The sequence below is a fragment of the Euprymna scolopes genome, chromosome 10 (assembly GCF_053919585.1).
Source record: "Euprymna scolopes isolate OS-2025 chromosome 10, ASM5391958v1, whole genome shotgun sequence".
Taxonomy (NCBI): Eukaryota; Metazoa; Mollusca; class Cephalopoda; order Sepiida; family Sepiolidae; genus Euprymna; species Euprymna scolopes.
The window spans coordinates 18,017,002-18,029,685 of record NC_136491.1 but is presented as its reverse complement, the minus strand read 5'-3'; the positions used below and the strand labels follow the sequence as shown (position 1 = coordinate 18,029,685).

The window sequence follows — 12,684 nt, the reverse complement described above, 5'->3', positions numbered from 1 at the left end:
TTGTTTTTCTATTTATTTTTAACAGGCTTTATGGTCAGAGCAAGAGAGTGGTGTGAGTGGCAGTAAAGGTCAGAGCATCACAGAACAGGTTTTACAAATAATGGAAGTTATTTTAATGGAGGCAAGCTCTCAAGCACCAGAAGATTATAAGGTGAGCTTTTATTCATCCTTACCCCCTTCTCTTTGTTAAATGAAATGTTCTGGTGTAAAATGAAGGTAAATAAAATTTGGATGCAATGATTTTTTTTTTTAACTGTCATTTCAACCTTAAATATGAAAAGGTCATTATTTTATGTCTCTTTACCAGATGAAGAAAGAGTTTATTGAAATTGAATAGAAGTAATGTTATCTTTATCTATAAAGTAAAATCAGTTTTTAATTTAAGTGTCTGTTAGATTCGCTAAGAAAAATCCACTTACATATCACTTTTCAGTTAGTGATTTCTCTCGCATATTGATCTACATTGTAAGCAAACAAAAAATTTTACTTTGCTTTCTTTGATTTTAAATATTCCTGTTAAATAATTAGTCAAGCATAAAGGAAGTTGGAAGAGTTTCATTCTTGCACTCAAATCTACTATCACCCACATACATTGGAAAGACTTTCTTGTGATATATAACACATTTTTAGAGAGTTGTTGCCCTACAGGTTCACTCATTTGACTGCTGATCTTGCACTGAAGTGAAGTTGGATGGATTCCTTTTATTATTTTGGAGATATGTTGAGTGCTAGTGATGGTTATAACTGTAGCTCTAAAATTGGCATGGGTTAAGTTCTACAAACTGTTGCCAATCATGATAGTATGATCCTTCTCACTATCAGAGGAAGCGTATATTTGTTAGGAGCGTGTTGGCGTATGCAGGCTAACTCCTCCATCTGCAATGATCAGATGAATATGCAATGCTGTATCAGGTCAGACCAGGTGCAAATCAGCTCTGATACCCTGTTGGCAAGGCTGAATATAACAAAACTTGATGAACTGCTGATGATCAGTTGGCTATGTTGGTTTGACCATTTTGAGAGGAGAGGATCATGTTGGGTAAGAATATGCAGAAACATTGAGGTGGTCGGCTAAACTCAAGTAAACTTGGATGCAAATCATCAAGAATTTTGGATAGTGGAATTTGATTGTAATTTATCATTAAGACCATCAAACTTGAAGAGTGTGGTAGCAGTTTGTCAGAAAATGCCAAACCTTTAACCAAAGATAAGACGATAAAATGGATAATGATGACGCGTCTGATATATCCTGACTTTAAATCTATTTAATCACTAAAAATTGTGGATCTTTGATAAGGAAAGAAAATTAGTTCTTGAAAATTAGTTCTTGAAAATTGGTTCTATTTATAATCAAAAAAACAGATTTTGTTCTTTTTTGAAATACAAGAACATTGAAATCCATTTTAATTTATTCTACTTTTCTACAATTTAATTTGTTTCATTAACATTGAAACATTTCTTATGCATATTACAAAAATAAATTTAGTTTAAAATCTATTTTTGTATACTATTATTGATGCTGTTAAAACAAAAAGCCAGCTATGTATATTATCGCTGTAACATATACTTGTCTAAAGTATGTTTTATAAATTTTCTAAGTAGCTTAATCTAAAATAAAGACAATTATGAAAAGAAGTTAATATAATTTCTCTTTGAATTATTATTGCATGAATTATTATTGCATGAATTATTATTGCATGAATTATTATTGCATGAATTATTATTGCATGAATTATTATTGCATGAATTATTATTGCATGAATTATTATTGCATGAATTATTATTGCATGAATTATTATTGCATGAATTATTATTGCATGAATTATTATTGCATGAATTATTATTGCATGAATTATTATTGCATGAATTATTATTGCATGAATTATTATTGCATGAATTATTATTGCATGAATTATTATTGCATGAATTATTATTGCATGAATTATTATTGCATGAATTATTATTGCATGAATTATTATTGCATGAATTATTATTGCATGAATTATTATTGCATGAATTATTATTGCATGAATTATTATTGCATGAATTATTATTGCATGAATTATTATTGCATGAATTATTATTGCATTTATATTTTTACTTAAAGATTTTGATTGTCAATGTTGAATGAAAAAATAAAACGCATTTAAAAATGTCCTGTTTTTCTATTTAATAGAAATTCTCCAAATTGTGTGGTGACAAGGACCAACTGATGTTATTATTGGACCGTATCAATAGCCCATTTGTTCGGGCCAATTCAAGTGTTTTGCAGGCATTAATGAAGCTCATTCCATTCCTTGCCTTTGGAGATGAAGATAAAATGTTGGCTCTCATTAACCATTTTAAACCATATTTGGATTTCAACAAGTAAGTACAAGTGTAATACACTGTCATCATTTTTTCCCCCTGTTTATCCCATACATTGCAATCCGTATGGAATTTCTCTCTATATCATATATGGTCACAGGTTTAGTCAGGTTGAAGCCTTTTCATTTTGAGATCTTAGTATAGGCTATTCATCACCTTTGTTTTAGCCATTTACTTTTTTTTAGAGAGGGTGCTCCATCTATGCATTTTTGCAACAGTATTGTCATTTGTATGCAGTACACGTTCATACCAGTGCAAATGATTTTCTTTCATTTTGCCTGAAATTGGTATAATGGTGACAATATCGATTTTCAGACATGTTAGCTAAATATTTTTATGGACTGAGAAATCTGGCATTTTGATTTAATGAAGTTTTCTGAAAATTGAGAAGATTGGGTCAAAAACAAAAATTGTTTTACATATATGCATTTATATTTAATATGTATACAACTTGAAACCTGGAAGATACGAGGGGCATGCAATAAGTAATGCCCCTGACTCACTTCCCATAGCAGTAGAGCAACGAAACTTGGCACAGTTATTAGTCTTTCTCTACATAGGAACCACCCAGAGTTATGCATTTCTCCCATCATTTGATGCAGCTCTGGAGACCGTTTTTGTAGAACACACCAGGTTGGTCCTCCAACCACGACGTGACTTCAGAAATCAAGGCTGCATCATCTGGGAAGCATTTTCATTTCAAAAACAACTTCATGGCTGGGAAGAGGTGAAAGTCAGAGGGTGTAAGATCAGGAGAGTAGGGAGGATGGGGAAGGATTTCATAACCACACGCCCGTGCTTTTGATCTGGCGACATGTGAGTTGTGGACCAGAGCGTTGTCCTGCAGGAGGAGGGTACCTTTGCTGATCTTGCCCCGCCTCTTGCTTTTGATAGCTTCCCTTAATTTCCTCAAAAGTGAAGCATAATAGGCTCCTGTAATTGTGGTGAGTCCAAGTGCTTCCACTGCATTGACTGGGCTTTGGTCTCTGGATCATAGTGATGGACCCAGGTTTTATCTTGTGTAATCAGTCTTTTGAAAAACTTTGACTCCTCTTCTTGGCACATCTCAAAATTCATCCTCGAGCACTCAACGCGTTCTCGCTTCTGGAATGGTGTGAGCAACCTGGGAATCCATCTGGCAGACACCTTATGCATATGCAAATGGTCATGAATGATAGTTTCCACAGACTCTGTACTAATCTTGACATCTTGGGCTATTTGGCGAATAGTAATGCGCCGATTTTCCAAAATGGCAGCCTCACCTTGACGGACAGATGCCCCATCAATGGCAGAGGGGGGTGGGGCGACCAGGTCTGGGAGCTGTTTCCACAGACTTCCGGCCATGTTTGAATTCACGATGCCAGCGTTTTACAAGGTCAAATGATGGAGCATTATCACCATAAGTTTCTTTCATTTCATCAAAAGTATCCGGATCACTGCTCAGCATTCAACAGGCTCCATTTCACACCTGACTCAGTTCAAACACCTGTAAAACAGAAATCACAAGTAGTTCAGAGCTGTAATTTGCCACATAACCTGTAGAGATGTAAATCATTGCACATGCAAAATTTCAGCTAGATCAGACAACTCGAAGTGGGTCAGGGGCATTACTTATTGCATGCCCCTCGTAAAACCTGGAGTAAATATGAAAGAAATGCAGCATCCCTCTCCCCCTACAAACCTGTGCCTGAAAGAAACGACTCCATTAGCCAAAGTATGCCTTTCACTACTTGACCACAAAGATCAGCAATTTTAACAAAGTTGAATGAAATATATATAATCTCATAACAAAGCGACTATCAAATGTATTTTATTTTCAAAAGCTTTTATTATGAACATTATGAATATTATTTTACAAATGATTGCTGTGATAAAAAAGCTCAACAACACATCCAGCATAAACACAAATAAGTATCACCTATTGAACCCATCGTTTTGTGCTTTTTGCAATCATTGAACCAGATGAAGCTGGTTATAAAAAATAAATCAACTGGGAGATAAATGTTTCAATGTAATTTTATTGAATCGTCTTAACTAAAGTAATTATTTTGAGTTATTTTACATGATTTTTTCAGTTAAATTATGTTTGAATTATGAATTCTGCTGATTTAAATTTTGATTTCTCAGTAAAATAAATTTTTTACCCCCCCCCCCCAGGTCATCAATAAATATTTATCCTTAGGTTTAACGCTATATATTGTTTAATATGTGTCATTTTTTTAAATTTTAGATTTGATTTTGAACACAATCAAGATGAACAAGTTCATTTGGAATGTTTCTGTGTGATAGCCAGTGGGATCAAGGTAAGTTTCATCTAGAAATTTAAAGTAAAAAATATTCAAATTTTTTGAAAATAGTATTTCTCTTTTCAGTCATCTGAGTGTCTTCCTCTTAATTTTGACTTTCCTGAAACTTATTGAAGTTGTTTAGGAAAAAGTTGTTCTTTGTGTTGTCCTACATGCATACTCAGGAGAGATAAACCCCCTGGTTTGGGAAATTCCTCTCAATTTCAGTTTTTTTCCTCAACAAAGGAGGGGTTGAACCTAGTAATTCACCCCCTTTCGTCTGTTTGTTTCTCAATAACCACTCCTTGGATTTTTCTGAAAATTTTGCACAAGCATTAGTCATGGTGAAAGGAATGGATTCTCCATGGTTGCATCCCTGGGGGCCATTATAGGGATAAAATTGGCCCCAAATCATTCATCTGTTCATTTGTTTGCACTTTTCTCAATAACCATGCCTTGGATTCTTTTTAAATTTTGCACAAACGTTAGTCATGGTGAAAGTAAATGTTTCACTTGTGGAGGAGGATCTTGCATGCTTGGTTTGTTTTTTCTATCAACTATTCACATATCTAGTTTGATTCTAATTATTCTTTGTTCCTTTTCATTACAGAGTAATGCCAATGGAACGTGGCTGAAAAACATTATTCTACAACATGGTATTGTTCAGTCTGCAGTAGATTTCATATTGTCACACGCACCTCCAGTTAAAACATTATCAGGGTAAGTAGCGTCATTTTTGATCAGACAACTGAGCAGTGAATGATTTAAAGTATTTTTTAAGACAAGTCATCGTTTTTTTTTATTTTAGTTTTCAAATGTATAAACACATCTATCATTTAGATCTTAACTGTCGTGTAGGATTTTTGAATAAAACTGAAAGTTGATGCAAAGATCTATCGTAATATAATTATAAGACGTTATGTGCGTATTTCTTGTGTCAACGTAACTTTGATAATTACATATTACACTTTGATAACTACACATTTTTTAATTAATTAATAATAAAATATTTATTGAAATAAAACAATGCAGTAGTTCAAAATAAAACAATTTTTAAAATCTATTACAAAAATAATTGAATTACAAAATTTAATGCATTTTGGTTTCTTTGTAAACAAGTCAACCATTGGAATCTTTTTTTATATAATTAAAAACAAAAGTATTACTTTGTAACTCTTTGAAATTTGGGTGCTACTAGATCAGGCTGTCTGAAGATATAGGCTTTCTGACTTAATGCACCTAACATTGATGATGCTATTTTTCCTTGCCCTCTACAAAACTCAGTCATGTTCTGCAAATTAAACAAGTTCTCCTCTACAAAACAAACAAATCAAACCTCATGAATAAATATTTGAAGATACAGCAAATTTGAAGTATAAAAATTTTTCCAAAATTATTGGATTCAGCATTAAATAACACCCAAAAAGTTGATATACCATAAAAGAAAACAACCAAACCAACCCTCATATATTGAAAAATGGATAGTTTACAGCTAATTTATCTTATAAATATTACCATAACAAAATTAGTTATAGTTTTATAACACCTTAAATGACCAAATGATAGACTAATATTTAAATTGAATTTTCAAAATCATATTTTAAAAAAATATTTAATAAAAAAAAATATCCTAGTTTAAAAAAAATAAAATACAAATACTCCTCTACAATGCCATGCATTGAATTGAAATTTTTTCCTGTATTTCTGTTATGAAAATGAAATCTCAAGATTCTGCAGAGTACAATAAGGATTGTATCATCTTCTATCATCTTTTAAGGAATGTTAAGAATTATTTTATTTTTCTGTTATAACAGAACAAGTCCTAATAGTCGAAATGAAGAAATTAGGTAAGTTTTACTAAGCTTTTTTCAGATAGAAAAGCATGTTTGTATTTCTGCTAATATCTAACCCACAATCATTTAAAATTATGGCTTGAAACTGATTTGTTAAAACTGGTTTTCATATACCCTTCACAAGTAGTCTCCAATTATACACGTAAACTGGTCAGGGGAAATGACAACAGTAATGCAGTTTTTTTGGCAGTGAGGTGTCGCCCTCTTCCCACATAAAGCACCTGGTATTTCTAAATAATCACCAGCCTGGTACTAACCAGGCTCAAAGTTGTTTAATTTGATTGTGCTATTTCCATGTCATTAAAACCAAAACTGATTTGCCAAAATCAAGCTTGAATAGTGCAATGACTTGCTCAAATTTGAAAAAGAATTTTTTTTTGGTCTCCTGATTTATCGGAGAGAGATCTAGGATTTTTCAGTGGCGTCTGCGCATCTGTTATTTCAGATGATTGCCGTCCATTAGTTTTTCCTGAAATTTTGCCACAAATTGTATTCCATTACATAGATGTGCACAGTAAAAAAATTTTTTTTGTTAAAATTCCCAGTGCGTCTCCAGAGGCTCAAGAGGTAAAAAAATGTCCCAAAATGGCCAAAACTGACACGTTTTGCCCCATAACTTTTGATCCATCCATTTGGCCAAAATGTGGAGCCCATTGTTCTTAATATAAATCCAGTATGGGTGACCCTGGCAAACTTCTGGTTTGTATCTATGGGGACTTTTAGTGCTAAAAACGACTTTCTGTGGCTCTTTTTCCATATTTCTCAACAAAAACTTGATATATCTGACTATATAGTGGTTTTTCACAGTGGCCAACTCAAATATGCATGTGTTAAGGCCTAAAACTGTACCGTTATCCATTTACATTGGAATTTGGCATCTCCAGGTGCTCAAAACAGGTTAAAAATGTCCCACAATGGCCAAAAATGACACGTTTTGCTTCATAGCGTTTGATCCATCCATTAGATATTCCTTAAACTTGGCCAAAATGTGGAGGCCATTGTTCTTAATATAAATTCAGTATGGGTGACCCTGGCAAAATTCTGGTTTGCATCCCTCTGGGACTTTTAGGGTTAAAAAAAATGCCTTTTTGGAGCTCTTTTTTCATATTATTCAAAAACTTGATATGTATGTCTATATAGTGGTTTTCCATGGTGCTGAATTCAAATATACATGTCTGAAGGCGTGAAACTATACCGTTTGTCCATTTTCACTGGGGTTTGGCATTCCCAGGAGCTCAAAAGGGGTCACAAATGCCCTAAAATTGCAAAACATGGAACGCAGAGGTAGATCCAATATAAATGTACGGAAACTATCCCAGTCAGCCATAGTGTATCGATATACTGTACGATGGAGAGGTACGTCTCAGGACTTATTACATTTCATTTTATCTTAATTGATACAACGGAGTGGTCAGAAAATGGAAACTGAACATAGTTCAGGGCAAGTTGTGAGAAAAAGGTCTAGGAGACTTGCATACTGGCCGTGATTGTCAGGCACACGGGTGTGTTCGTGAACAGTCTGAGTGAGGTTATAAGCAATGGAGAAATCATGACAGAACCTTCCCTCATCATCGGTCTTGTTTGAGTGGGTCAACCATTCCACATTGTGAACATTGAAGTCTCCACATACGTGAATGTTAGCTGAAAGATAAACAGATAGGACTTGGTCAATTTTCTCTGCTATGCTTTTAAAGATAGTAACCCCACTGTTGTGGGGGCGATAGAGAGTAAATATAAATGCAGTACTGTGAGCTAATGCAACCCAGAAGCACATATGGGTAAGTTAGGATCTACTCTGTAGATGTCTCTACCACATGGAAAGCCATCTTTAATATAGGCACATATTCCATGCCCATGGCGATCTTGGGGGTCAGATTTAGAAGTTAGGTTAGAGTATCCTTTAATTACAAACTCATTTAGGGAAACAGTCTGTCCAATGCCAGTTTCGCTTAAAAATAAAAGGTCTGGTTTAGTCTCCTGTAATTGGGCTTCAACTTCTGGAAGGTTAGAACATAGACATCTGATGTTGGAGAAGGAGACATGGTAGTAGGGGTCTACGTTAGATATTGGAATTCCGGGTTGATTGAAATGTCATCTGTGACTTGCATACAAGGTTAAATAGATGAATTTGTAAGAACCTCATACTTTGAAATCAAAAGGAGAGTCCATGATATATATATCTATTAGTATTGGGGCGATTAATCGGAATTGGGAATCGAAAAAATCAGAAATTTTTAGAGTATCAGAATCGGAAAAATTTGTGCCTATTTTCTGATACCAACAATGATTCTTTTAATTGGCATTTCTATTTGATTTAAAAAAAAAAAAAAAATTCTACCGCTGATAGTAATACTAAAATAGTGAATATCTGTTTATTTTTAACCTATTAGTAAAACTAAAATCGATAGATCATCCCTCACAAGTGTATCCTTACGTTTAAGAAAATATCTGCACATTTAACACGTGTTTTTACGGTAATCGTGAAAAATAACAACTTCATAGTTAAATATGTAGAGATTTAGAAAGAATCTGAATCGGTAATTGTATCGGAATTCTTAACAATACTGGAATTGTCCCATTCCTAATATATATATATCACAGTCAGATTTCGGCACGGTGTGCTTGATCTGTGTTGGTTAATAGAATTTCTTGTGTGCGAGGCATTTGTTCAGTTGGTAGAGTGCTTGACTTGCATGCAAGAGGCTTGGGTTTCAAATCCTGAGTTCGGATGTGTCTAGCTGATGAGCCCAAAGACCAAATAAATTTCCCTTTTTCATTTGTAATTTTGAAATAGATTGCAACTTGTTGAAAATTGAGTCCTTTTAAACAAAGGAACATTAAAACAATCTTGCAATACAAAACTATTTGTCATATTAAAATAGACATAAAAAACAAACTTATATCAATGTATTGATATGGCTTTTAAAAACATAATTCATATTTTAACAATGTTTCTAATGGGCCATTATTCATATATATATATATATATATATATATATGAATAAATGACAAAAGTCTATATTCCAAATTTCATGATATCGATCATCTTACAATTTATTCCTTTAATTCAGTTGACATTTACACTTCTTCATCAGCTGAATTGTAAATTGTAAGATGGTCAACATCATGAAATTTGGAATATAGACCGTTGTCATTTATTCATTATATGCTCTGTAAATACATTGAGCTTCTTGAATAACGATTAGTATGTATAAAAAGGAGATATAAGTAAATAAAAAAATATTTCCACAGTAACTACCTGAACTGAAACAGTATTTGTCTCTCAACAAGATTTAAAAACTTTGTATCGGTGCACTAAAAATTCCAAAAACAAACCTTGAAAAAATCTGTTAACTTTTATAAATGTGTAACTTAATTTTTGTATATTTTGTTTGAAGAAACCCTGAAAGCTGCTTAAACACTCTTGCATGGAATGCCATAAATCATGCATTAACTCTTTCGCACTTGTCGCTAAAACTTATTCTCCTATTAAAATGTGCCATTATCTTGAGCTGCCATTTTACGGCATTTTAAGTGCTATGAGCTTTTCTTTCTCTACAATAGCAAATTTTATTGCTTTCAAGTTGATTCTTAATCCACGCTATTCACCAACAACCATACAGCACACAGAGCACTTTGTAAATGATGTGGCAAGCAATTGATCTGATTTCTTTATCGGATCAAATTTATTTTGATCCAAGTTCTTTCTTGTGTGCACACATACATATTTAAAGAATGTTATTGCCTCAGGGTGAGTTTACTGTTTTATTATTATTATTTTATTTATTTATTTATTTACTTTTTTTGCAAGTTCCCTCCACTCTCACTGAAAAAAACAAAGTAAAGAAAAATCTTTGTTGTATATACTCATGATGGAAAGAAAATATTGTATACCGAAAATCATGTAAATTGATCAAGTTATTAAAAAAAAAAAAAAAAAAAAAAAAATCAGATTGTATGGCCGACACCATTTTGAAAAATAAGGGAGATAACTCCAAATAATTCAATGTTTTGCAACAATTTAGAAAGTCATTCTTAACATGATTAGTGGGGGGCATTGGAAAAACTCAAATTTGCTTAAAAATGATTTTCTTATTTAAAAATAAAACTACTTGATCAATTTAAATGATTATTGGTGTATATTATCTTTCTATCATAGATATGTATATCATAACAAATTTTTCAGCACTTCTATTTTACAATAACAAAAAAACATTGAATTTCAAGTAAAACAAATGGTACCTACGTAATTATCAGGTCTCATATAGTAACATATCCAAAAATTATGAAAAACGATAAGGTAGAAAAATAACTATTAATGAAAAAGAAATTTGTAAAATGAATTGATATCACTGTTAGACTTACTAAAAAAAAAAGAGATAAGTTGACAGGGGAGATAATTAAGTTCTGTTGCTTACATCACATAACGAACATAATTCAATATGTCAGACAAATTTTATTCCTCATCTAAACTTTATCGAAAATTGTTTTTCATTAATAATTATTTTCCTAGCTTATTTTGTATAATTTTTGGATATGTTACTATTTGTGACATGACAGTTATGTAGGTACCGTTTGTTTTACTTGAAATTCAATATTTTTTCTTTATTACAATATAGAAGCACCAAATTTCCTTTTTTTTCTTCTTGGGTGAGGAAGTGGGAATTATAGTTTTAAAAGCGAATATTAAAAATAAATTATGGGTCAAACATTTAAAAAAAAAAAAAAAAAAAAAAGATGAAAATATTTTCATAAACAGTAAATTTTTAACATTTATCTTTTTCTGAGATACAAATAATAAGAAAAAAACAATGTAAAGAAAATGACAATGAAAAGCAAATATATTTATTAACCCTTTATGACCTGAATTATGATATAGATGATTAAAAGATATTTGTTAATTTTAGTTAGTTTAAATGGTAATGATACTATGCTTGTCTTCAAACTTGAAAAAATATGAAGTTCAATAGTTAAACTACCATTGAGAATTTTTGCATTTCATAAACTTACCTTGATTATTATCCATAGTGCTTGAAAAAAGTGTGTTCATGACAAACAAAATCCTCCACTCTCTGAGACAGATGACGGCATACTGAATGTAAGCAATGGACAGTTGCAATTTGCAAGTATCTGTTATCTACCCAGATACTGAACTAATATGTACAAGGCCTATTTTAATTAATTTCCACTTTATTTATGCTGTTATATTAATTTATTTGCAACTGAATGAATTAGTTCAACTCGGTCATAAAGTGTTAATTTTCAATTTAAAGTTTGATCCATTTTTATTTTTTTTTTTTTAATATTCTTCTGTGAGTCCAAAAGAAAAGACAAAAAAGTTTTTTTTTTTTTTTTTTTTTTTTTTTTGTTTTTTTTACAAAAATTTGTTTTAAAAACATTTAATTAAAATTTAAAGAAAAAAAAAGTTGACACTACATTTATTTTAGATGTTTTCTTCAGTGTGAAAGTCTGAAAAGTGATAACACTGGAAAAATATTAATTTGGATCTTAAATAAACAGGAGGGAAATATACAATGTTGTAATTGATGTAGCTGATTGACATGTGTGCATGTGTGACGGCTGTAGGATAATCAGAAGCAGCTGTTGATGAGCATAAATAGTAAAACCTTCTCAGAGTTCTTTTCCAAAATTTACTGTAGTTATTAAATTGGTTGAACTAATTTTCTTTAATACTGTCATATGACTAAAGTTAAATTGTATTTCATTTTATCACATGATCTTGATTAAAAAAAAAAAAATCTTTTAGAATGATTTGCTGAACAATGTTATGAATGTTGACTCGATTTCTAGAACTGATTCGGAATTAAATTGCACTGTTGAATAAGGAAATGGCACCTGTTTCTCTTCATCAGATTAAGTTTTTGTGCTGAGTTGATTTGGAAAAAAAAAACATTTCATGATAAAATTGATTACATTTTTGTGGTATTATCAGCTGATTTTTATCAATATATATTATCCTAAATGTTTTTAAGAAGAAAAAAAATGTTTTGCTACAAAATATATTGATTACCTGATAGAAACATCGATTACTGTAAACTGAATAGTGCTCATTAATAAGGGTTAGTATGTGTAAATTGCGTGCTGCTTCACTATTGTTCAAACTTAAAAATCTTAACTTTTGTTTCTTCAAACTCTTGGAATACTCAGCGGCAGAGAGG

General features: G+C 31.8%; 1 protein-coding gene across 7 annotated transcripts in view; it reads left to right on the top strand.

Moving 5' to 3' along the window:
• The window catches only part of LOC145285823 (E3 ubiquitin-protein ligase UBR4-like), a 350,597-nt gene that overhangs the window by 302,017 nt on the left and 35,896 nt on the right, over positions 1-12,684 (top strand). For 5 of the 7 annotated variants that reach the window (XM_080134243.1, XM_080134245.1, XM_080134244.1 and 2 more), the window contains 5 exons: positions 26-151; positions 2,177-2,367; positions 4,598-4,670; positions 5,263-5,372; positions 6,467-6,499. In XM_080134243.1, the coding sequence (XP_079990369.1) occupies positions 26-151; positions 2,177-2,367; positions 4,598-4,670; positions 5,263-5,372; positions 6,467-6,499 (533 nt within the window). The remainder of the gene's footprint in view (positions 1-25; positions 152-2,176; positions 2,368-4,597; positions 4,671-5,262; positions 5,373-6,466; positions 6,500-12,684) is intronic. The other 2 variants (XM_080134246.1, XM_080134248.1) reach the window with 1 other exon arrangement.